General features: G+C 46.9%; 1 protein-coding gene across 1 annotated transcript in view; it reads left to right on the top strand.

Moving 5' to 3' along the window:
• LOC124020246 (IQ motif and SEC7 domain-containing protein 3-like) overlaps positions 1-25953 on the top strand; it is a 126276-nt gene that overhangs the window by 29459 nt on the left and 70864 nt on the right. The window contains exon 2 of the mRNA XM_046335605.1: positions 23924-24413. Within this exon, the coding sequence (XP_046191561.1) occupies positions 24333-24413 (81 nt within the window). The 5' untranslated portion in view covers positions 23924-24332. The remainder of the gene's footprint in view (positions 1-23923; positions 24414-25953) is intronic.

The following is a 25953-nucleotide window of genomic DNA, read 5'->3' as shown; positions in this document are numbered from 1 at the left end:
AGAGCGATGGTGAGGGTGAGGGAGAGAGAGAGAGAGAGGGGGGAGAGAGAGAGGGAGAAAGAGAGAGAGAGAGGGAGGGAGAGGGAGGGAGAGCGATGGAGAGGGTGAGGGAGAGACAGAGGGAGAGAGAGGGAGGGAGAGCGATGGTGAGGGTGAGGCAGAGAGAGAGGGGGGTGAGGGAGAAAGAGAGAGGGAGAGAGAGAGAGAAGGAGAGCGAGAGAGAGGGGGGAGAGAGAGAGGGAGAAAGAGAGAGAGGGAGAGAGACAGAGGGAGAGAGAGGGTGAGAGACAGAGGGAGAGAGAGGGAGGGAGAGAGCGATGGTGAGGGTGAGGGAGAAGGAGAGCGAGAGAGAGAGAGACGGTAGGACTCATGTCTTTGTCATAGCTTACATGTGTCATCCCCAGTTGTGGTTGGCCCGAAACAGAGCAGCACCGTCATGCTCTGCATTGCTATTTACATAGAATAGAGAAAACCAACGGCTTGCTGACAGGCTGACAGATAGTAATGCACTTTCAGTGGCCATATTGGTTTGGGAGAGGCACTGAAAGTTTATGAAGTTTCTTTAGGCCCAAGAAGGGTTCACGAGAAGATGCAGCGGTGCTATTGCTCTATCATTTTGACTAAATGTGTCGAAAGAACAACCTTTGAGTCTCCAATACATCCTCTCAGACGACAGTGAAACGCACGTTAGTTAGATCCTACTGCGGCCTGCTTGGTTATATTCTTCTCTGGATTACATCTATCCACCAGGACCTCGTTCGGTCTCCATGACACAGACAAACAGAGTTAGCCTTTAACCGCCCACTTTGGTAAATTGATAAATAAATAAATACAAAGATTTAAGATGGAATGAGTTCATAGCATGAAAGGGATCTAAGCTCTGGAAGAGAGACCTTTCACATCCCAGCGGAACGTAATTGAATTTCGACCCTCTCATCCCCCTCGGCGTGGGATAGCATCTCGCCCATCTCGCTACTCCCAAGCTCACAGTTTAAAGCGAAACCTTCCTCCGACGACAACCGCAACCTATGGGCCTAACTTATTCCTGCCCACCCTGAAAACAAACCTTTGAAACATTTCCTGGAAAAGCAATTTCACCAGTGAAGAGAGATTGAGTTTGGGGAGGTTGGCGTATGTGTGTGTTGGCGAGTGTGTGGAGATAACATAGTTTGTGCCACCCCCAAATGGAACAGTGTACAGTCATCTCGCCAAGCATTGCGCTCTCTCTCCTTCCCCCGTTGTGCTCTGTCTCGACCCGATTAACAATGTTTCTCCAACTTCTTTTCACCGCAACTGCCAGCAAGAAAGAGCAAACGTCCTTGAAACATACAAACGAGACGATACACCCAAATGCTTTCTCGGGTCTCCAGAGAGGGAGAGAAGCGATGAGGGGGAAAGAGAAGCCGCCACAATTCACGTCAAAGGCCCATACTTCTGCTTTCCCTCCTGTCACAGAAAGACCTGCTATTGTAACGAGAATACCAATAAATTCTGAGGATTTTTACATTTGAATAGAAGAGAATTTTGAGTGGAACAGTAAATTGGTTTGAAAACAAGAGGATTGTGATACTTCATCATGTGTTGACCTTGATGTGAAAAAGCACATACAGTCCTATTGTCACGGCCGTCGAATGAAGTAGACCAAAGCGCAGCGTGGTGAGCGTACATATTCATTTTTATTAGGATGATGCCGACAAAAACAATAAACAATACAAAAACATCCGTGAAGCTTAAGTGCTCTGTGCCACAAACAGAGTTATCTTCCCACAAAGAAAGGGAAAGGGCTACCTAAGTATGGTTTCCAATCAGAGACAACAATAGACCGCTGTCCCTGATTGAGAACCATACCCGGCCAAAACATAGAATTCCCACCCCACATCACACCCTGACCTTAACAAATAGAGAAATTAAAATGGCTCTCTAAGGTCAGGCCCTCCCAAAGGTGCGGAAATCTGAACCTATAGGGGAGGGTCCTGGTGGGCATCTATCCGCGGTGGTGGCTCTGGTGCAGGACATAGGACCCGCTCCACCTCTGGCTCACCCCGCTTTGGTGGCGTATCTGGTGTGGGGACCCTCTCTGCGGGCCCCGGACTGGGGACCCTCTCTGGAGGCCGTCGCTGGAGTGGAGAGACACACAGGAGGCTTGGCTCTGGGAGTAGGCACAGGACTCACCAGACTGGGGAGACATACAGGAGGCTTTGTCCTTGGCCGAGGCACCGGACATACTGGGCCGTGGAGGCGAACTGGAGGCCTCGAGCTTAGAGCCTGCACAACCCTTCCTGGCTGGGTGGTTATCTTCGCCCTGCAAATGTGGGGTGCTGGCACAGGACGCACTGGGCTGTGCAGACGTACCGGAGACACAGTGCGCAGAGCCGGCACAGGATATCCTGGGCCGAAGAGACGGACTGGAGAACAGGCACGCTGAGCCGGCACCATCTGTCCTGGCTGAATGCTCACCCTAGCCCGGCAGATGCGGGGAGCTGGGATGTAGCGCACCGGGCTGTGAACGTGCACGGGATACACCGTGCGCTCCACAGCATAACACGGTGCCTGACCAGTACGACGCTCGCCACGGTAAGCACGAGGAGTTGGCTCAGGTCTCCAACCTGACTCAGCCAAACTCCCGTGTGCATTCCCCAAACATTTTTGGGGTTACCTCTCGTGCTTGCTTCGCTGACGTGCCTCCTCATATCGCCACCGCTCCTCCTTCGCTGCCGTTATCTCCTCCTTTGGACGGCGATACTCCCCAGCCTGCCTCCAGGGTCCCTTACCGTCCAGGATCTCCTCCCATGTTCAGGAGTCCTCTTTACCATGCTGCTTGGTCCTTTGGTGGTGGGAAGTTCTGTCATGGCCGTCGAATGAAGTAGACCAAAGCGCAGCGTGGTGAGCGTACATATTCCTTTTTATTAGGATGACGCCAACAAAAACAATAAACAATACAAAAACAACCGTGAAGCTTAAGTGCTCTGTGCCACAAACAGAGTTATCTTCCCACAAAGGGGAAAGGGCTACCTAAGTATGGTTCCCAATCAGAAACAACGATAGACAGCTGTCCCTGATTGAGAACCACACCCGGCCAAAACATAGAAATACAAAATCATAGAAAAACAAAACATAGAATGCCCACCCCACATCACACCCTGACCTAACCAAATAGAGAAATAAAATGGCTCTCTAAGGTCAGGGCGTGACACCTATAGTATGTGATGTGTACTGTTCCCATGGGACCCTTCTGAAAGAGGATACTGCTGTATGAGTCATGCATTTACAATGTTTGTCCAACTTTCAGAATGCTGTATTATTGAGTGATTCACTTCCAACATTCAAATCTGAAATGCCAAATAGAATACTTTATCAACAGTACCTCCACCAACACTTATTTCCTGTCCCTTTCTATCTTAAATTCTATGACTCTTTGTCTCCTACAGGAACATTCTGTTCTGTCCCTTTCTATCTTGAATTCTATGACTCTTTGTCTCCTCCTACAGGAACATTCTGTTGTTCTGTCCCTTTCTATCTTGAATTCTATGACTCTTTGTCTCCTCCTACTACAAGAACATTATGTTGTTCTGTCCCTTTCTATCTTGAATTCTATGACTCTTTGTCTCCTCCTCCTACAGGAACATTCTGTTGTTCCGTCCCTTTCTATCTTGAATTCTATGACTCTTTGTCTCCTCCTCCTACAGGAATATTCTGTTGTTCTGTCCCCTTCTATCTTGAATTCTATGACTCTTTGTCTCCTCCTCCTACAGGAACATTCTGTTGTTCTGTCCTTTTCTATCTTGAATTCTATGACTGTGTCTCCTCCTCCTACAGGAACATTATGTTGTTCTGTCCCTTTCTATCTTGTATTCTATGACTCTTTGTCTCCTCCTCCTACAGGAACATTCTGTTGTTCTGTCCCTTTCTATCTTGAATTCTATGACTCTTTGTCTCCTCCTCCTACAGGAACATTCTGTTGTTCTGTCCCTTTCTATCTTGAATTCTATGACTCTTTGTCTCCTCCTCCTACAGGAACATTCTGTTGTTCTGTCCCTTTCTATCTTGAATTCTATGACTCTTTGTGTCCTCCTCCTACAGGAACATTCTGTTGTTCTGTCCCTTTCTATCTTGAATTCTATGACTCTTTGTCTGCTCCTCCTACAGGAATATTCTGTTGTTCTCACATTCTACTAATTTATTACTCTAATCTTTTGCTCCTTTTAACTTTCTTTCTGTTTTCTGTCCCTGCCTGTTTATTTGTCTCCTCTCTCTCTCTCTCCATCTGTGTGATTTGTGTGTGTGATGGCAGTCTCTCCATCCTCTCACTCTGAGACTGAGACTGAGCTGATTGGATTCTGTTTTATGTCCTGCCATGTATATGGCCTGTGTGTGTGTGTGTGTGTGTGTGTGTGTGTGTGTGTGTGTGTGTGTGTGTGTGTGTGTGTGTGTGTGTGTGTGTGTGTGTGTGTGTGTGTGTGTGTGTGTGTGTGTGTGTGTGTGTGTGTGTGTGTGTGTGTGTGTGTGTGTGTGTGTGTGTGTGTGTGTGTGGCTCTGCGGCCCCTTGCGTCACAAGCCAGTGTGTCCTGCTGTATTTGGCTCCACCACTCTGCCCTGCTCCTCCTGATCAGAGGGGACAGGATGTTCTCTGTGTGTGTTAGTGTGTGTGCACACGTGTACTGTATATGTGAGAGAAAGAACGAACTCTCTGTCGTTCCATAGAAGAAATGACGATACATTTAACACATACCAACCTTGTATCACAATTCCAGTGGGTCAGAAGTTTACAGTCACTAAGTTGACTGTGCCTTTATACAGCTTGGAAAGTTCCAGAAAATTATGTCATGGCATTAGAAGCTTCTGATAGGCTAATTGACATCATTTGAGTCAATTGGAAGTGTACCTGTGGATGTATTTCAAGGCCTACCTTCAAACTCAGTGCCTCTTTGCTTGACATCATGGGAAAATCTAAAGAAATCAGCCAAGACCTCAGAAAAAAAATTGTAGACCTCCACAAGTCTGGTTCATCCTTAGGAGCAATTTACGAACGCCTGAAGGTACCACGTTCATCTGTACAAACAATAGTACGCAAGTATAAACACCATGGGACCACGCAGTCGTCATACCGCTCAGGAAGGAGACGCATTCTGTCTCCTAGAGATGAACGTACTTTGGGGCAAAAAGTGCAAATCAATCACAGAACAACAGCAAAGTACCTTGTGAAGATGCTGGAGGAAACAGGTACAAAAGTATCTATATCCACAGTAAAACGAGTCCAATATCGAAATAACCTGAAAGGCCGCTCAGCAAGGAAGAAGCCACTGCTCCAAAACCGGCATAAAAAAAGCCAAACTACGGTTTGAACTGCACATGGGGACAAAGATTATACTTTTTGGAGAAATGTCCTCTGGTCTGATGAAACAAAAATATGACTGTTTGGCCAAAATTATCATCGTTATGTTTGGAGGAAAAAGGGGGAGGCTTGCAAGCCGAAGAACACCATCCCAACCGTAAAGCACCGGGGTGGCAGCATTATGTTGTGGGGGTGCTTTGCTGCAGGAGAGACTAGTGCACTTCACAAAATAGATGGCATCATGAGGGGAAATTATGTGGATATGTTGAAGCAACATCTCAAGACATCACTCAGGATGTGGACAATGACCCCAAGCATACTTCCAAAGTTGTGGCAAAATGGCTTAAGGACAACAAAGTCAAGGTATTGGAGTGGCCATCACAAAGCCCTGACCTCAATCCCATAGAAAATTTGTGGGCAGAACTGAAAAAGCTTATGCGAGCAAGTAGGCCTACAAACCTGACTCAGTTACACCAGCTCTGTCAGGAGGACTGGGACAAAATTCATCCAACTTATTGTGGGAAGCTTGTGGAAGGCAACCCGAGAAATTTGACCCAAGTTAAACAATTTAAAGGCAATGCTACCAAATACTAATTGAGTGAATGTAAACTTTTGACCCACTGGGAATGTGATGAAATAAATAAAAGCTGAAATAAATCATTTCACATTCTTAAAAAAAAGTGGTGATCCTAACTAATTTTTGATTGAATTAAATGTCAGGAATTGTGAAAAACTGAGTTTAAATGTGTTTGGCTAAGGTGTATGTAAACTTCCAACTTCAACTGTACATGATAGACATTTCCAATCAGCTCTCTGTGTGTGATGTCACCCAGCCCTTCCCCCAGTGCTGTCCACGTTGTCCGATGGGATTTAACGTGGCCTCATAATGGATGATCAGCCTTTGAAATCAGGAGGGACTGCGCCAGTGTTTGTTGCAGGCAGAGTCTCAAACCAGGAACAGTCAAATCCTTTTCCCCAGGCCTCTCTCTTCCTCTTCCTCAACCTCTTTTCGTTCACTTTTTCTTTAGCAGCCTCTCTATCTCTCCCTCCTCCCATAATATCTCTCTTTCTCTCTTCCTCTCTTTCTCTCTCTCTCTACCACTCTCTGGTCTCCCTCTTTATCTTTCTCTCTTCTCCATCCCCGTCTCTCATTCGCTCATTGTCATGCATCAGTGTTGAGCTTTACATGCTGCGGTGTAAAAATAGCACGGTGACACTTTTGTTTAATGAGATGTGAATGAGCGTCATCCCTGCCGTCTGAATCGGCAGGCGCCATGAGAGTTTTAAAATACATCTATCCAACGTGGAAGCACTGCACCGCGCAGTATGGCTGTTTTAGCCTCTCCTGTGCCAAAGCCTATATACCGAGTGCATCGCTCACGGTGTACATTAGATTCCCATCTATTTGTTGTTAATATTTTTATGTGCCTTTGCAGTTACCATTGTTAAATGCAACAACACCTCATCCCATAAATACGGACTATGAAGGGACATTCTGAGGGCTGCTCCACGTACTTCCATGGTGGTGGGTCGTATGGTACGGTCCAGTCGTTTATTTTTCTCTCAGTTGGTCTCCCTCGGGCCCATGATGTTTTGTGTTGCGGTCAAGATCTTTGCTGTATGTCACACATACATATTTAATAGCTGCCACCCCCAGCTTTCTTTTCCTTTCCTCCCTCCCTCTTCCTTCTCTTGTGGTCTGCTTTACCCAAGGCTAAGGCCTGTGGAGAAGATTGAACTGGAAATCTGTTGTGAATATTTCATACCTCCAATCCATTCTCTATGAAACGATGTTCCATTGGCTGTGTGTGTGTGTGTGTGTGTGTGTGTGTGTGTGTGTGTGTGTGTGTGTGTGTGTGTGTGTGTGTGTGTGTGTGTGTGTGTGTGTGTGTGTGTGTGTGTGTGTGTGTGTGTGTGTGTGTGTGTGTGATCAAGCCCTGAGCGGCAAAGTCCACAGCCAATCACACCTTCTTTCCAACACCTCAAATCAAAGCAAATCCATTTTTAAACGGAGGTGTGAGAACACTGGTTGTGCATCTTTTACTCTGTAGCCTCACCTCTCCCCCGCCAGAAAAAGACCTTTCACTGCTGATAAAGGCAGCTACTTGGGTTTGAATACCTTATTCATCAGTGCGACATTGATAAGAACATTCTGTAGTAAATGTCCAGTGATATGCACAGATTTACATACCTGAACATTCTTATTCAGAAACCCTCCTCTCCCTTTCTCTTCTCCCTCACTCCCACTCTTCTTTTCTCTCTCTCGCTCTCTCTCTCTCTCTTTCATCACCATGTTAGCTCCTTCAAGCTCAGTGGTGCTCTCTTCTCCCTCACTCCCACTCCTCTTTTCTCTCTTTGTCTGTCTTTCTCTCTTTCTTTGTCTCTCTTTGTCTCTGTCTTCCTTTCATCACCATGTTAGATGCTTGAAGCTCAGTGGTGCTCTCCTGAGGCCTCTCACTGTCCTACCAGATAGGAACTAAATTGATTGGTGTCTGTCTCCAAAGCCAATCTATCATTTCGATTGATCAGACATGGAGAGTAGGAATGGAGAAGGCGGGACAAACTGGAGTCATGTGAAGGTTGAATCCTCTGAGGGTTTCCAACACAATCACCTGATAGTTAATCAACATGCTTTCAACGTGTGGATCACATCATGCATATAGTATAGGCCTAATGACCTTCATTCAACCTTCCTGTTGAAGACTGCCCATGACAATAGATTCTCAACTTCCCTTCCCCCATTTTCTGCACAATAGAATGTCCCACCCTTCATTGTGATTCCACACGGGAGAGTCCATCTGTTCCCAAGAGGGCTTCTGCATTGTTACTTAGGCTCTATTGATTTGTCGAGTATTGTCGTTGCTTAGTGAGTAGGTCTGACTCTTGAGTACGTCCTGTTCTCTTTGGTTGTGTACTTTGTGGTTATGGACCACGTTTTACCCTGCCTATCACATCTTTGGAGGATGTCATATCCTGATGACCAAATTGCCCCAACGAGCAGAATATGTCCTCTTGTCCTCTTTGGCTGTGTCACAGGCCTTCATAAGACGTCATATTCAGATGGGAAGAAAATAACAAGGCAAACCGAATAGAGTCTCTGAATGTGACTCTCTCTGTCTCCCTCCTGATTTAAGCATGTCTCTGCTGCTATGCCTTTGTCCGTTCCATGTCAGAGCTCAGAGAGATATGGCGGAGATTGTGCATTTGGGCCCCAGAGGTTATATAACGTGCTCAGAGCTCCACCTGGTCTCACATGATAACTGCCTGCGGTGACTAGGACTGGGACTAGGAAAGATGCTACGTGGCTAAGCTAGATGACCTTCACCTTGTCTGAATGGAGAATGCGAAGAGAGAGTCAACTTGTCGTCTTGTATAGGGAACATTGTGACGATGAGAAATCTGATCGATGTCTAAAGAGAGAAGGATAGACACGTTGTGGAATGACATTTTGCTGAACTCTGATCCCTCCAAAGAGATTTGTGACGGAATGAATTCCGTTCTAGATGTGATGGGCGCAGGTACGCACACACAGCCCAACTCTCACTCTCACATTCACACACACACGCGCACACACACACACTCGCTTCACCCCCCTAACCCCATCTCATCAACACTCAACATCATTGTCCAGCTGCTTAATTATTTTACCCACATCCTTTTACACCACAGCCTTTTCTGTGGACAAATCAATCTCACTGACATCATCAGAGCGGACGGAGGTGTCAACACTAAATGGGATACAGGATCCTGGGGTTAATGGCTAGATGGCTGTCTAACGTAATCAGGGTGGGTGTTGGTCTCTTGATTTATATGCTGAATGAATTGATCAGTGTCGCAGGCTGACTGAGCGCTTGGTGCAGGCCTCTAGTTACTAGTGTGGGTGCTGGGTATGGCATTACTGTAATGAGCTGTATCCATCAAATCAAAGATGGAGAATTGAAGCCACCTCTAGCCCAGCCTCGCTGCACCTGACCTGGGTCGGGGAGACTCATAGGGGGGCTTGGAGATTGGAGCAGTGGAGGTGGTCTGTGGTTGGTCTATGTTTGGTTTATGGTGGTTTACTGTAAACGCAGCATGTAACATTTTCAAAGGTTTTACTGACTTACAGATCATAAAAGGAAATCAGTCAATGTAAATACATTCATTAGGCCCTAATGTATGGATTTTACATGACTGGGGATACAGATATGCATCTGTTGGTCACAGATACCTTAACAGAAAAGGTAGGGGCCTGGATCATTAAACCACTCAGTATCTGGTGTGGCCACCATTTGCCTCATGCAGCACAACACATCTCCTTCACATACATTCACATTTATCACTTGATTGTGATCACTGGAATGTTTTCCCACCTGTTGTCCCACTGGCTGTGCGAAGTTGCTGGATATTGGTGGGAACTGGAACACACTGTCGGACACGTCGATCCAGAGCATCCTAAACTGTCGGACACGTCGATCCAGAGCATCCTAAACATGCTCAACAGGTGACATGTGTGGTGAGTTTGAAGGCCATGGAAGAACTGGGACATTTTCAGCTTCCAGAAATTGTGTACAGATCCTTGTGACATGGGGCTGTGCATTATCATGCTGAAACAGGAGGTGATGGCAGAGGATGAATGTTACAACAATGGGCCTCAGGATCTTGTCACGGTATCTCTGTGCATTCAAATGCAATTGTGTTTGTTGTCCGTAGCGTATGCCTGCCCATACCATAACCCCACCACCACCATGGGGCACTCTGTTCACAACATTGACATCAGCAAACCACTTGCCCACACAACGCCATACACGCTGTCTGCCATCTGCCCAATAGAGTTGAAATCGGGATTCATCCGTGAAGAGCACACTTTTGCAGCGTGACAGTGTCCATGAAGGTGAGCATTTCCCCACTGAAGTCGGTTACGACGCTGAACTGCTGTCAGGTCAAGTCCCTGGTGAGGATGATGAGCACGCAGATGAGCTTCCCTGAGACAGTTTCTGACAGTTCTTTGGTTGTTCAAACCCACAGTTTCATCAGCTGTCTGGGTGGCTTGTCTCAGACGATCCCGCAGATGAAGAAGCCAGATGTGGAGGTCCTGGGCTGGCATCGTTACACGTGCTCTGCGGTTGTGAGTCCTGTTGGATGTATTGCCAAATCCTCTTAAACGATGTTGGAGGCGGCTCATGGTAGAGAAATGGCCATTTAAAGTCTCTGGCAACAGCTCTGGTGTACATTCCTGCAGTCAGCATGCCAATTGCATGCTCTCCTCAGATCTTGAGACATATGTGGCATTGTGTTGTGTGACAAAACTGCACATTTTAGAGTGGCCTTTATTGTCCCCAGCACAAGGTGTACCTGTGTAATGATCATGCTGTTTAATCAGCTTCTTGATATGCCACATCTGTCAGGTGGATGGATTACCTTGGCAAAGGAGAAATACTCACTAAATTTGAGAGAATAAGCATTTTGTGCGGAATCTTATATTTCAGCTCCAACCCTCTGCTCTTCCATCTCCACTACCGCTGTGGGTATCCGATAGCCCAGGAAGGAGACCGCCTGCTGGAAGAAAAGGCACTTCTCCACCTTGGCGTACAGGCGATGCCCTATCAGCCTCTCCAATACGGACCTGACATGAGAGACATGTTGCTTGTGTGTAGTGGAGTACACCAAGATGTCATCTATGTACACCACTACCCAGCGGCCCAACATGTCTCTAACCTTGTTAATGAAGGATAGAAACACCGGTGCAGGCCGTAGGGCATTACCCTGTATTCGTAGTGTCCGGTGCTGGTGCTGAAGGCTGTCTTCCATTCATCCCTCTCTCTGATGTGCACCAGTTTGTAGGCACTGTGTAAATCCAATTTGGTAAAGTGCTGAGCACCGTGCATCTGTTCGATCACAGTGGGTATGAGAGGCAGGGGATAACTGAATTGAACAGTTGCCTTATTCAGGTGGAGACCTCCGTCCTTCTTCACGAAAAAGACGGTGGAGGAGGCCGGAGAGGTGGACGGACGGAGGAATCCTAGGGCCAGAGCCTCCTGGACGTAGACCTCCATGGCTTCGGTCTCTGCATGCGAGAGAGGGTAGATGTGCCCCCGCGGGAAGGTAGAACCAGGCAGTAGGTTGATAGTGCAGCCCCATGGGTGATGAGTCTTTGAAAAAGCCACCTGTAGGTCCCGGGACGTGGGTGGCCTGGTCCGGACTTTTCACGCAGGTGGCACAGATAGACACCTCCCCTGACACTCCTACGACCAACCTAACAACCTCCTCTCTGTCCACGATATCCTGGGGTTATGCAACTGTAACCAGGGGGAAAGCTAAAACTACGGAGTGTGCGGGAGAGTCTAAGATGAGGAAAATGATGCGTTCATGGTGGTTGAGAACAACTGTGAGGGAAGCCTGCAGCTGGCATACGGTCCGGATCACCTCATCCATGGCAACCTGGAGGTGCTCCAGGCACGAGTCGTGGTGGTGGAGCATCTCTCCTATATCAGAGAGGTTGGGATGTCCTGCTGCTTCCTGTCCTCTTGGGTCGGTCATTCTATCACAGGTGTAGAGAAGAGTAGCCAGGAGGCAGTAGCAGATTTTACTGAATGTATTTAAGCACCATAGATCAAAGCGGGACGAAACCCAAACGCTGATGTGCTCAAAATATATCTTCATAAACAAAAAGGCAAAGGGCGAACCCAAAGTGCAAAATATAAAGTACTCCGGAAATAGTGGGGGAGATTCCTCTCAGGAAAACAATTAACATTACAATGACGACAACGACAAATGGCAGAGGGAGTATATATACAGTGACAGAGTGGGGATTGGAACCAGGTGTGTGTAGTGATGACGAGACAAGTCCGGGGTTGATGAGTGCAGGGCGTTTGTCAGCAGTAGGTTCGGCAGCAGCTAGAAGGCCAGCGATGACGAACACTTGAGATGGACAGGAGGGGGAGCCAAAGCGAAGGCTGGTGTGACCAACACTTTACGTGCTGCGTAAAGGTGTGGTGTTTCAGAAAGAGAACGCCCATGCAGTCAGATACATCTGGGTGAACTGTCTCATTTTTACATTGTGTGTGTTTCAGTGTTTTTTTGTATTGTGTGGTTTTGTATGTGTGTCATGTATGTCATTGTCTCTGTGAGAGAGTGCGTGTCTCTGTTGTGTGTTGTTTGTGTGTGTGTGTGTGTTGTCAAGGGGTTTGTGAATAACTGCGTGCTGATCCAGCTCAGATGGCGTGAGTGTGACAGCTGTTTGGATTGGGCTTTTTGTCACTGGCAGCTTGCCGTAGTCATTCATCTCCTGGGTGCTTGCTTACTCTCTCTTTCTCGCTCTCTCTTTCTCTCTCTCACTCAATATGTATTTCTCTCCATCCCTCTCTCTTTCACTCTTTCTCTCTCATTCTTAATGCATCATGTTTTACAGTCACACATTCAACTCGTCTCCTCTCCAGGCAACATGTAGCCACCCACGTGCACCTCACCTCCACCCTTTCAGACCCCATGTAACCCACCTAGAACCCAGTGCCTTACCCCTTTCCTAGCTGACTTGGTTTGACCGAAAATGACAGTCCTCCAGTCAAAGCTATTTACGGAAGGGACCATTTCATGTTCAACAGGGTTGATTAGTGGTGGTGGTATTAGCAATTTGTAAGGTCTCTGTCAGAATGTTAATGGATGATTTGGCTGTAAATTAGAGGTCAATGGGGGGTCAAATCAAAGATTAAATAAGACTTCCCTTGACCTTGTGATTAGAGAGAGGAATGTCGTTGTTTAATAGTCTGTGTTTTTTGATGATATTACATTTAATGATATTCAACATCTAAAATATAAAGTGACCTTATGGATTTTAATATATTGTACAATCCAAAGGGATGAGATGACCCTTACAGAATCTAAAGTGTACTGATGTATTTCTGATAGCATGACTGTGCAGAATCTAAAGCGTATTGATGTATTTCTGATAGGATGACTGTGCAGAATCTAGGTGATCGCTGACTATGATTTGTGCACCACCACAAAATAATCCTCCTTTTTCACCTGTTGGAGCTGTGACTATATGCATCGATTGACCTTTGACCTGAAAGGGGGATAGAAAGGTGAAGGTAGTTTACGTTGTTTTGTGGTTAGTCGTGTTGCAGGACAAGTTTCTCTTGTGCTGTTGACAGGGAGAAGAATACGTCAGTCGAGACAGGTGGCTGATGTTCAACTGCAGCTTAATGTATCTTATTACAGATACCGTAGAGCCTGTTATGCCACCGAGCTCTGTGCATCACACACACACACAGTATGAGGGATGTCCCACTGTTGCAATGTTTAACACCACCATTAACAAACCAACATTTTCACATAAATCCCAAGAACAGCCTGCGTGGCACGAAGTCATGCTCCTTTCTGCACCAGTCATACTGAGGAATAGTGGCTGATGAATGAGGCCTACTCTTCTTTCTGCACCAGTCATACTGAGGAATAGTGGCTGATGTATGAGGCCTACTCTTCTTTCTGCACCAAAGGGGGAGAGAAATATGATTATTTATGCGGAATCAGCCAGTAACTGGTCTTTGTCCTTGTGTTCTGCCTGATGAACTGATTAATGTTCGACTCATGAGCTGGAGGAGGAGGATGAGGTGGGGAATCAGGGGGGAGGAGGAGGAGGAGGAGGAGGAGAGGGGGAAGAGGCAAATCAGTGGAGGAGGAGAGGGTGACGGGAGCAGAGGAGAGTGTGAAGGGAGCAGAGGAGGAGGAGGGGAATCAGGGGAGGAGGAGGAGGAGAGGGTGAAGGGAGCAGAGGAGGAGGAGTGGAATCAGGAGGAGGAGGAATCAGGGGAGGAGGAGAGGGTGAAGGGAGCAGAGGAGGAGGAGGGGAATCAGGGGAGGAGGAGGAGGAGGAGAGGGTGAAGGGAGCAGAGGAGGAGGAGGGGAATCGGAGGGGAATGCAGATGAGGAGGAGTGGAATCAGGGGTGGAGGAGGAGGAGGAGAGGGTGAAGGGAGTAGAGGAGGAGGAGGGGAATCAGAGGAGGAGGAGGGGAATCAGAGGAGGAGGAGAGGGTGAAGGGAGCAGAGGAAGAGGAGGGAATCAGGGGGGAGGAGGAGGAGGAGAGGGTGAAGGGAGCAGAGAGGAGGAGGAGGGGAGGGGGAGGAGGAGGAGAGGGTGAAGGGAGCAGAGGAGGAGGAGGGGAATCAGGAGGGGGAGGAGGAGGAGGAGGAGAGGGTGAAGGGAGCAGAGGAGGAGGAATCGGAGGAGGAGGAAGAGGAGGAGGAAGGTGAAGGGAGCAGAGGAGGAGGAGGAGGAGAAGGGAGGGTGAGGAGAGGAGAATCAGAGGAGGAGGAGGAAAAGAAGGGAGCAAGGAAGGGTGCTAGGAAGCAATAAGAGAGAGAAAGGAAAGGAGAGAGGATAGAGAGGAGGGTTGTTATAGAGTCAAGGAGTTCAGGTTGAACATATTAGATTTCCTCAAATCAGTCAAATCACAGTTGTGATGCATAGGTGGTGTACACTAAACAATAAGGTATATGTGGTGTACACTAGACAATAAGGTATATGTGGTGTACACTAGTCACAATAAGGTATATGTGGTGTACACTAGCTACAATAAGGTATATGTGGTGTACACTAGCTACAATAAGGTATATGTGGTGTACACTAGCTACAATAAGGTATATGTGGTGTACACTAGCTACAATAAGGTATATGTGGTGTACACTAGCTACAATAAGGTATATGTGGTGTACACTAGCTACAATAAGGTATATGTGGTGTACACTAGCTACAATAAGGTATATGTGGTGTACACTAGCTACAGTAAGGTATAGGTGGTGTACACTAGCTACAGTAAGGTATATGTGGTGTACACTAGCTACAGTAAGTTATAGGTGGTGTACACTAGCTGTGTATAGGTGGTGTACACTAGCTACAGTAAGGTATATGTGGTGTACACTAGCTACAACAGTACAGTAAGGTATATGTGGTGTACACTAGCTACAGTAAGGTATAGGTGGTGTACACTAGCTACAGTAAGGTATATGTGGTGTACACTAGCTACAATAAGGTATATGTGGTGTACACTAGCTACAGTAAGGTATATGTGGTGTACACTAGCTACAGTAAGGTATAGGTGGTGTACACTAGCTACAGTAAGGTATATGTGGTGTACACTAGCTACAATAAGGTATAGGTGGTGTACACTAGCTACAGTAAGGTATATGTGGTGTACACTAGCTACAATAAGGTATAGGTGGTATACACTAGCTACAGTAAGGTATAGCTGGTGTACACTAGCTACAGTAAGGTATATGTGGTGTACACTAGCTACAGTAAGTTATAGGTGGTGTACACTAGCTACAGTAAGTTATAGGTGGTGTACACTAGCTACAGTAAGGTATAGGTGGTGTACACTAGCAACAGTACAGTAAGGTACAGGTGGTGTACACTAGCTACAGTACAGTAAGGTATAGGTGGTGTACACTAGCTACAGTACAGTAAGGTATAGGTGGTGTACACTAGCTACAGTACAGTAAGGTATAGGTGGTGTACACTAGCTGCCATAAGGTATAGGTGGTGTACACTAGCTACAGTAAGCAAACTGTAAACTGGGCACAGCATCACAACAACACTTTTTTTTTTGGGGCTCAGGCATGGATTTAGCATACGTGGGGGGCTAATTTGCCATCCATACAGTATTGCTGAGGTGGCTTTCAAAAGGTCGCCCTTTTTCTGTGTCTCCATGGCGATGATCCCATCTGGGATGTGAACCCTGAAACCCTCTGGTCATGAGCCCAGATATCTAATCTATCTCTGTTGGTTGTTTGCTGCTGATGACACTGCAGAAACTGAGTTGTTTATAGTAGCGATACCAGCGAAGAAGGAAGAACGTCAAAGTGACCTAACTGTCGTCAGGGAAACATTCAGGTTCAGAATTCTCTCTCAGGGGGGTGTCATGACTAAAATCCTACTCATATGAATCTGACAAAACAGGACGGGAGCGAAACAGCGTGCTACCACAACACACTAGGACACAGGGGGCTCTTTAGCATCAAATCGAGATGGCCGCGGGACCTAGAGAGCTCTGGGACTGCCTTCTGTGTACCATGAAGTGTTTAGAGTTGAAGGTTTCTCTAAAAGAGATTCTAGACTCATAGGGCCTCATTCCTACTCAAACACTCTAGGAAGAAAAAAATAAGAATTTTGATATGAATTAATAATCATTATGTTTAGTTTTTGAGCCCGCGATGCCTGGAGCGTGAGAGTAGTTAATGTTTCACACTGTGGGAGTGTGAGGGGGGGGGGGTCATTAAAGAGATTGTTCTCTCTCCTTCGGCAGGGAACTGGTGTGTCACAATACGGGGGCAACGGGGAAACAGCAGGGAGGCCTGTGCATGCTAACACACACACACACAGAGAGAAACACACACACACATAAATGTACACTCACATGCGCACACACACAGAAATATATATACAGAATTACACTCACACAAATACACACACACTCTTACAGTATTATATGACTCACACACATGACAACCACACGCAGACAGGCACACACGCACGCACGTACGCACACACACACACACACACACACACACACACACACACACACACACACACACACACACACACACACACACACACACACACACACACACACACACACACACACACACACACACACACACACACACACACACACACACACACACACACACACCACATCCCTGCACATCCCTGCAATACAGCGCCAAGGACACACTTTCCTTTAAAAACACATCATTTTGCGTGTGTCAAACATACTAAAACGCTCTGCATGCATGGTGCCATGAAAACAAGGAGCATATAAGCTGAAACTTCCCTTTAATGCAGCAACAGCAGTATACAGTAAAGTCAGCGAAGAGGATGGACAATGCAGTAGATAAACCACAACCCCGGGTAGCCAACACTTTGATGTCACCATGAAAGGAAACTGCTGCAACACTATTGCAGCTAACCAAACACAATGCAGACAAGCAACCATCAACCAACCTGCCTTTAACAGGCCCGGTCGCCTCACGTAGCGCAGGCGTTAGCGGTCACTGTTGAGCGCGAGCCGTCAGTACTGTAATTACATCCTAATGGCAATGCAACGGAGGCTGGCTGCACTTGTCTGTCTCCTGGCAGAGAGAGAAAAAGGGAAGAGAGAGAAATGGAAGAGGGAAAGAGATAGAGAAAGGGAGAGAGAGCATGAGAGACAAGAAGAGAAAGAGAGAGAGAGAGAGAATAGGAGAGAGAGAAAGAGAGAGAGAGAGAGAAAGAGATAGAGAAGATAGAGAGAAAGAGAGAGAGAGAGAGAGAGAAAGAGAGAGAGAGAGAGAGAGAGAGAGAGAGAGAGAGAGAGAGAGAGAGGAGGGGAGAGAGAGAGAGAGAGAGAGAGAGAGAGAGAGAGAGAGAAGAGAGAGAGAGAGAGAGAGAGAGAGAGAGAGAGAGAGAGAGAGAGAGAGAGAGAGAGAGAGAGAGAGAGAGAGAAGAGTGAGGTGTCAGGGCAACAGCCAAGGCCTGGCTCTGCCCCGTCAGTCACCCTGACACCTGGAACCACTCAATCTCCTTAGCCCACAATGGAGGGAGAGAGATGGAAGAGGGGGCAGGGAACATGATGGATATGACAGTGGAGGCTGGTGACTTGAACAATTGAGGAGGATGGGAGACCCACGGTGTAGGCATAGAATCCATGGAGACAACAAAGTGTGTTTCACAAATCGTCAAAGACTAATTATTTTAACTTAAAGCATTTAATGAAGACATGATCAGATGGACAACATTTCAGTTCATATTGCAAAAGCGGAGGTCATCCTCCGGAAGTAGTCATGATTAGAGGTCGACCGATTATCATTTTTCAACGTCGATACCGATACCGATTATTGGGGGACCCAAAAAAAAAGCCGATACGATTAATCGGCCGATTATTATTTTTGGTTGTTTTTGTAATAATGACAATTACAACAATACTGGATGAACACTTATTTTAACTCAATATAATACGTCATAAAATCTATTTAGCCTCAAGCACATAATGAAACATGTTCAATTTGGTTGAAATAATGCAAAAACAAAGTGTTGGAGAAGAAAGTAAAAGTGTAATATGTGCCATGTAAAAAAGCTAACGTTTAGGTTCCTTGCTCAGAACATGAGCGACTTACAGTCATGTGTGCATACATTCTCCCAACGCACACTTCAAGATGAAAGCTGGTGGTTCCTTTTAACAGGAGTCTTCAATATTCCCAGGTAAGAAGTTTTAGGTTGTAGTTATTATAGGAATTATAGGACAATTTCTATCTATAAGATTTGTATTTCATATACCTTTGACTATTGGATGTTCTTATAGGCACTTTAGTATTGCCAGTGTAACAGTATAACTTCCATCCCTCTCCTCGCCCCTACCTGGGCTCGAACCAGGAACACATCGACAACAGCCACCTTTGAAGCAGCATTACCCATCGCTCCACAAAAGCCACAGCCCTTGCAGAGCAAGGGGAACAACCACTCCAAGTCTCATAGCGAGTGACGTTTGAAACGCTATTAGCGCGCACCCCGCTAACAAGTCAGTTAACCCACCGTTCCTAGGCCGACATTGAAAATAAGAATGTGTTCTTAACTGACTTGCCTAGTTAAATAAAGGATAAATAAAGGTGTAAAAAATATATATTTTCGGTGTCAAATCGGTGTCCAAATATACAGATTTCCAATTGTTATGAAAACTTGAAATCGGCCCTAATTAATCGGCCATTCCGATTAATCGGTCGACCTCTAGTCATGATTACCATATAGGTGTATGGAAGGAGGTGAGGCCTACGAGCCTCCTAGGTTTTGTATTGAAGTCAATGTACCCAGAGGAGGACAGAAGCTAGCTGGCTACACCATGGTGCTACCCCAGAGAGTACTGTTGAAGTTACTATTGACCATTGCAAAACAGTGTGTTTTAATTAATTATTTGGTGACATATGAATATATTTAGTATAGTTTTATCTAAAAATGATAACTTTTTTGTTTTTTTGTTTCACTATTTAAAAAAAAAAAAAATTTCACTGAGGATGGACCCGTCCTTCCTCCTCTGAGGAGCCTCCACTAGCATATGGAGGGAGGGAGGAAGGGGGGTGGCGGAAGGGAAGGAGGGAGGGGAAGGAAGGGAAGGGGGACAGAGGCAAGTGGAGAGAGAGAGAGAGAGACGAGGGGGCCAGGGAGCATTATATATTTGGAGGGAGGGAGGGAGAGAGCTAAGAGGAGAGATGGATTATTAAGGAGAGAAAGAGTAAGTAAAGAGGTAAAGATATAGTAGTGGAGGTGAAGAGGGAGTAGAATAGTTTCATATGCAAGCAAACACCTCTGTCTCACTGTGTCACTGTGAGATCTTCTGTTCGTCCGTAGCTGCATGGCATCGACATACATTGTCTGTTTGCTCAACACCTGTCTGTCCTGTTCCCCCTGTAAACTGTATCGCCCCTGTTGTATACACTATAGTCCCTCCATGGCCTGCCTCTGTTACTCTGTTTCTTTAGATATAAATATGCCATATCAATGATCATCAGAAGTACTTTTCTTACTCTTTGAGGGGCCGAACAACAGGAAAGAGAGATTGGATTCGTCACGACAACAAAAGACAACAGAAAAACAGGGAAACTCTTCCTGCAAGAATATAACTCCCCGTCTCGGGCAGGATGTATTTTTACCCCGAAAGCCCAAGCACACCTGCTGAGTGCTGAGGCGCCCAGGCTTTATTTTCCATCCATTATTCATACGCCAGCTCCATTATGAGAACACGTCCTGTCCTTATGAAGATACTCTCTGTCTGCCTCACAAGCTGTTCAGTGAAAATGCAGAGCTGTTGTAGAGACCTACAGTATGTGAGGAACAAAGGAAAACAGAATGGGATTTTGTTGGCAATGCACTGTGCATAGGTCGTGTGGGTAAAATGTGTTCGGGTGAATGCATTGGCGAGGAAGAGGTCCGCAAACATTGGAACAGTGAAGAAGTAAGCAAGTGCACTGTGCTGCATGCAGACATACATAGACACACATGCATCATACATTCATACACGCACACACACACACACACACACACACACACACACACACACACACACACACACACACACACACACACACACACACACACACACACACACACACACACACATGACACAGCACTCAAGTCCCCCCTCTCTGTGTTCATTTTCTTCATCTCTGAGGTTTGGGTGAATTAGCTAGATTTTTCCATCTTGCTTTGATGATGATGCGGCACCACAGTATGCTGTTTTGACTGCAGCTCTGTATTCGCTGCAGAGCCCTGTTTTAGCACCCTCGGGGGGAATCTCCTCTTCCAGTACTCGATTGCGGCGCTGCATATGTTTTGCTGAAATGTTCAGATTTTTTGCTCACTACGGTCACAGCCAAGAGGAAATGCGATCGCTCCAAAACATGGCCTGAATTCTCGAGATTTCAGAGACATTCAGGGGTCATTTTGCAGCACTGTTTTAATAGTGCATTAAACAAGAGCTTTTAAGCAGAGAGTGTTGTGAAACCCCAGGATGGATTCCACCATTTTAAAGGACATTATACTGGACAGTAATAAAGACACACGCACGCACGCACACACACACACACACACACACACACACACACACACACACACACACACACACACACACACACACACACACACACACACACACACACACACACACACACACACACACACACACACACACACACACACACACACATATATATACAACACATCCCTGCAGTACTGCGGAGCACCAAGGACACATGCCTTTAACACATGCCTGTGTGTGCCTACCTAGCATACCAAAATCTATCTTCCTCACTCTCTTTATATTTTCTCTCTTTCTCTTGCTCTCTTTCATGTGTCCATGAAAACTCCTCAAGTTCTTGAAACTGTCGACCGTGAATCATGAGCTACGAAGACGAAGAACCAAACGTAGCACAGAATTCTCTCCGAAAGAACTGAATCATGTGGTTCAGTTCCATTAAACTTCTCTCTGAAAGAACTGAATCATGTGGTTCAGTTCCATTAAACTTCTCTCCGAAAGAACTGAATCATGTGGTTCAGTTCCATAACACCTCTCTCCAAAAGAACCGAATCATGTGGTTCAGTTCCATTAAACTTCTCTCCGAAAGAACTGAATCATGTGGTTCAGTTCCATTAAACTTCTCTCCAAAAGAACTGAATCATGTGGTTCAGTTCCATTAAACTTCTCTCCGAAAGAACTGAATCATGTGGTTCAGTTCCATTAAACTTCTCTCCGAAAGAACTGAATCATGTGGTTCAGTTCCATTAAACTTCTCTCCAAAAGAACTGAATCATGTGGTTCAGTTCCATTAAACTTCTCTCTGAAAGAACTGAATCATGTGGTTCAGTTCCATTAAACTTCTCTCCGAAAGAACTGAATCATGTGGTTCAGTTCCATAAAACTCCTCTCAGAGTTGAAAGCGGGGGGAAATGAAGGCCGTGTCATACATCAGTCATCATCTGTCCTGACGTAGATCTAGAACACTAAAGTGGCTCATCAACTCAGATAAAGACATGAAAAGCTGCCACGATGGAGTTCACGCTTAGTCACTTTCCCTCAGAAATGTAGGCCGACCTATAAAAGTTTTATCAAGAGAACACTAACACTTCTTTGTCTTGCATTCACACTCCCATAGAAACATACTTTATGTTACATCTAAGTTATTATTTTTCTCATACTTACCACGGATTTGTGTTTTTCTATCAGAGGACAAGACATGTTTTATTGGTAGTTCCCGACAGACTGGCTCGTTACTTGTTGTGGCTCACACATTGGACATTGGAGAACCAGTAATATTGTGTAGTGGCGAGAGTGCTGTGATCAGTCTGTCAGTTTCAGAGATGTGATAGGAGATTGTCTGTCAGCAACACTGGGGTTCTGGGCTCCACTATGGGGTAGTGAGAGGCTTTATCAGGCCTTGGCGATTCAGAGAGAGAGAGAGATTGAGGTTTAGAAAGTAAGGATGGAGGGGTGTGGAGAGAGAGGGTGTATAAAGAGAGGAAGGAGACTAGTGGGAGAAGGACGGTGGAGAGCACAAGAAGGAGGTGAGGGAGCGAGAGAGAGAGAGAGAGAGAGAGAGAGAGAGAGAGAGAGAGAGAGGCGTCACAACAGACCCGCGTTCGATCCCAGGCTGAGTCGCAGCCGGCCGCAACTGGGAGACTAATGAGGCGGCGCACAATTGGCCCAGCTTCATCCGGGTTAGGGGTGGGTTTGGCCAGCTGGGATGTCCTTGTCCCATCGCGCTCTAGTGACTCCTTGTGGCGGACTGGGCACATGCACGCTGACTTCGGTCACCAGTTGTACGCTGTTTCCTCCTACACATTGGTGAGATTGGCTTCCGAGTTAAGCGAGCAGTGTGTCAACAAGCAGCGCGGCTTGGCAGGGTCGTGTTTCGGAGGACGCATGGCTCTCAACCTTCAACTCTCCCAAGTCCGTACGGGTGTTGCAGCCATGGGACAAGACTGTAACTACCAATTGGATATCACGAAATTGGGGAGAAAAAGGGTTAAAAAGTACAACTTAAAAAAATAAAAAAAAAAGATTAGAGAGCATTTGAGAGGTGAGAGAGGAAGGGGAAGAACAGAGTGATGGTCATACAGAAACGGCCAGCAGAGTAGAGAGGAAGTGGGGAGGAGCAACAGAGTAAGACAGAGAGCCTCATGGTCCCAGAGTAATATCAGACACTAGCCACCCCGCTGACAGCTGAGTCCCCACTCTGTCAGTCACTCCATCAAACACTGTGACAGTCCCAGAGTCCCCAACAACACAACAGTAGCTACAGTATGCTGTGGTCCTGTGTACAGTGCAATGCCCACGGCAAATCACACTTCACGGACATCCCCATTCCCTTTCTAAAAGCCAACACACACACACGCTTGTATGCACACACACTATCACGGGTGCACACATGCACACACGTGCTATCCCACACTTGCCAATGCAAGCACACACGCACACGCACACACACACACACACACACACACACACACACACACACACACACACACACACACACACACACACACACACACACACACACACACACACACACACACACACACACACACACACACACACACACACACACACACACACACACACACACACACACACACACACACACACACCTCAGGCTGCCCCTGTGAAGGCAGTCTAGGCCTGTACTGTACCCTGTAGCTGCATGACTGTATCCCATGTCTGTGTGTCGCTGTCGGATTCCCCCAAAGTTGTTCTTCGTGTGTCCTCATAATAACTCCTCTGTGTGGTGTTGATGCAGTGTGTCTGTCCTCTTTTGAATACTGAAACTGAAATGCACTGTGGTCGTATAGTGTCCTCTGTTCTGTGCTTGTGCTGTCTATACCGGACAGCCTCCGCTGACACACAGACAAACTGACAGACTCCTGTTCTTCTGACCCTGCACACACCTCGTATCACCAGAGACACAGAGAGAGGTTCACACAGAGGTCAAACCCCCTACTACGACCCAGCCAGCCAGCCTGGAGAAGAGGTCAAAGGTCAGCCAGCAGGAAGCAGAACCCTCACTCTGCCGTTTTCTCCTCCTTTCTGCAGCGACGACATTCCTCCAGACTCACCCTCAGGTGAGGAGGGAAAGAGAGAGGGAGAAGGGGAGCTCCAGCCCCAGGTCCAACCCCAGCAGACTGAGTTCCAAGCCCAGCCCCAACCTGAACCCCAGCCTCAGCCTAAACCCGAGGGCACGAGTGTGGGCAAAACACAGCAGGAGGTCACCCCCGCAGCCTCCCGCTCACCAAGCAGAGGGGAACTCGAGCAGGAGGAGGGAGAACGAGGAGATAAGGAGGAGGAGGAGATAAAGCAGAAAGAGGTGGTGGATTCGCAGCAGGAGCAGCAGCATGAGGGGGAGGCAGCAGTAGAGACTGAGGTGGAGGAGGAGGAGGATGGGGCAGAGGCCCGGGGGGGAGCGACGGGGAGGAGGGCCAGCCTGCACCACACAGCTTCCCCCATGAGGGTGCAGCGCAACGGGGCCTGCTCGCACTCCGCCACCTCCGACTACGAGCTCTCGCTCGACCTCAAAAACAAGCAGGTAGGGTGTGTGGGGGTGGGGGGGAACGGTGTGATATGGGCGGGGGTAGGGGAGAGGGGGGCTCGGCTTGGGTTGTACTGTATGTCTTGTGGTCTTTGTGGTTGTTTGTTGAGGTTCTGTCTGAGGTCATGGCTGTTTGTTTTGTCTGTTGAGGCTGTTGTTGATTTGGTTCATCTGGGATTGTTTGTTTGTTATGGCTGTTTTTTTGTGGATTGTCCTCGGCTGGCAGTTGATTGACATTATTTGCCTTTGAAGTTGGCTCTGCAGGTGTTCTTAGGGTGTTTTGGGTTGTTGAGTCTTTTTCTTCTTCATTAACATGAGTCATTCATCATCATCATCATCATCATCATCATCATCATCATCGCCACTGTCATTTTCACCTTCATTAACATAACATGGCTTTTGTCTTTTGAACAGATGTGGAACAGTGACCTTCTACTGAGGCGGCGTGTGTTCTGTTCTCACAGTACCTTCCTCTGCTGTGTGGTAGCTTGCTGTTTAACGAATGGCTCACACTGTGTGTCTAAGTGTCTGGGAGGTTTTTAAATGGAACACATTTAGTTGCTTCCCACCGACTCTTTCTCTCACTCACACAATCACACATTCTCTTGTGTAAATGATGCATCGTCATGGTAACAGAATGAAGTAATATTCCCGATGGTGGTTGTGCTGCTTGCATGGACTAAACTCATGTCTTCTCTCCTGGTCTGTTTGTCTTATGTTGTTTTCACATTAACATCATATGTTCAGAGTTGCCATATGTCTAGATTAGAAACTCTACTGTACATGTAGTAAGTGTTCAGGAAATCATCCATGTGTGATGGCCCTGCTAACATACAGAGACCCATCTCCCTGTTCTGTGTCTCACATCTCATTTACATGGTGTGTGTGTGTACGTGCGCGTCTGTTTGTCAACTCCGTGTGTGTATGTGTGCCTGTGCATGCATGTGTGTGTGTTGTGTGTGTGTGTGTGTTCTCATCATCCCATTCATCTGAGACGTTGGATTCATCAGACACTCATCTGCATATGAGGGGCCTTGACACTGCATATGAGGGGCTTTGACCACCCCATTCCCCATCCCGTCCACTGACCTTCAACCAGGTAACCTTTCCATTCCCCATCCCGTCCACTGACCTTCAACCAGGTAACCTTTCCATTCCCCATCCCGTCCACTGACCTTCAACCAGGTAACCTTTCCATTCCCCATCCATCCACTGACCTTCAACCAGGTAACCTTTCCATTCCCCATCTCATCCACTGACCTTCAACAAGTTAACCTTTCCATTCCCCATCCCGTCCACTGACCTTCAACCAGGTAACCTTTCCATTCCCCATCTCATCCACTGACCTTCAGTCAGGTAACCTTTCCATTCCCATTCCGTCCACTGACCTTCAACCAGGTAACCTTTCCATTCTCCATCCCATCCACGGACCTTCAGTCAGGTAACCTTTCCATTCCCATTCCGTCCACTGACCTTCAACCAGGTAACCTTTCCATTCCCCATCCGTCCACTGACCTTCAACGAGGTAACCTTTCCA

The sequence above is a fragment of the Oncorhynchus gorbuscha genome, unplaced genomic scaffold (assembly GCF_021184085.1).
Source record: "Oncorhynchus gorbuscha isolate QuinsamMale2020 ecotype Even-year unplaced genomic scaffold, OgorEven_v1.0 Un_scaffold_781, whole genome shotgun sequence".
Taxonomy (NCBI): Eukaryota; Metazoa; Chordata; class Actinopteri; order Salmoniformes; family Salmonidae; genus Oncorhynchus; species Oncorhynchus gorbuscha.
Note: the sequence above shows the minus strand (reverse complement) of the source record. Positions and strands in the feature narration are given on the sequence as shown.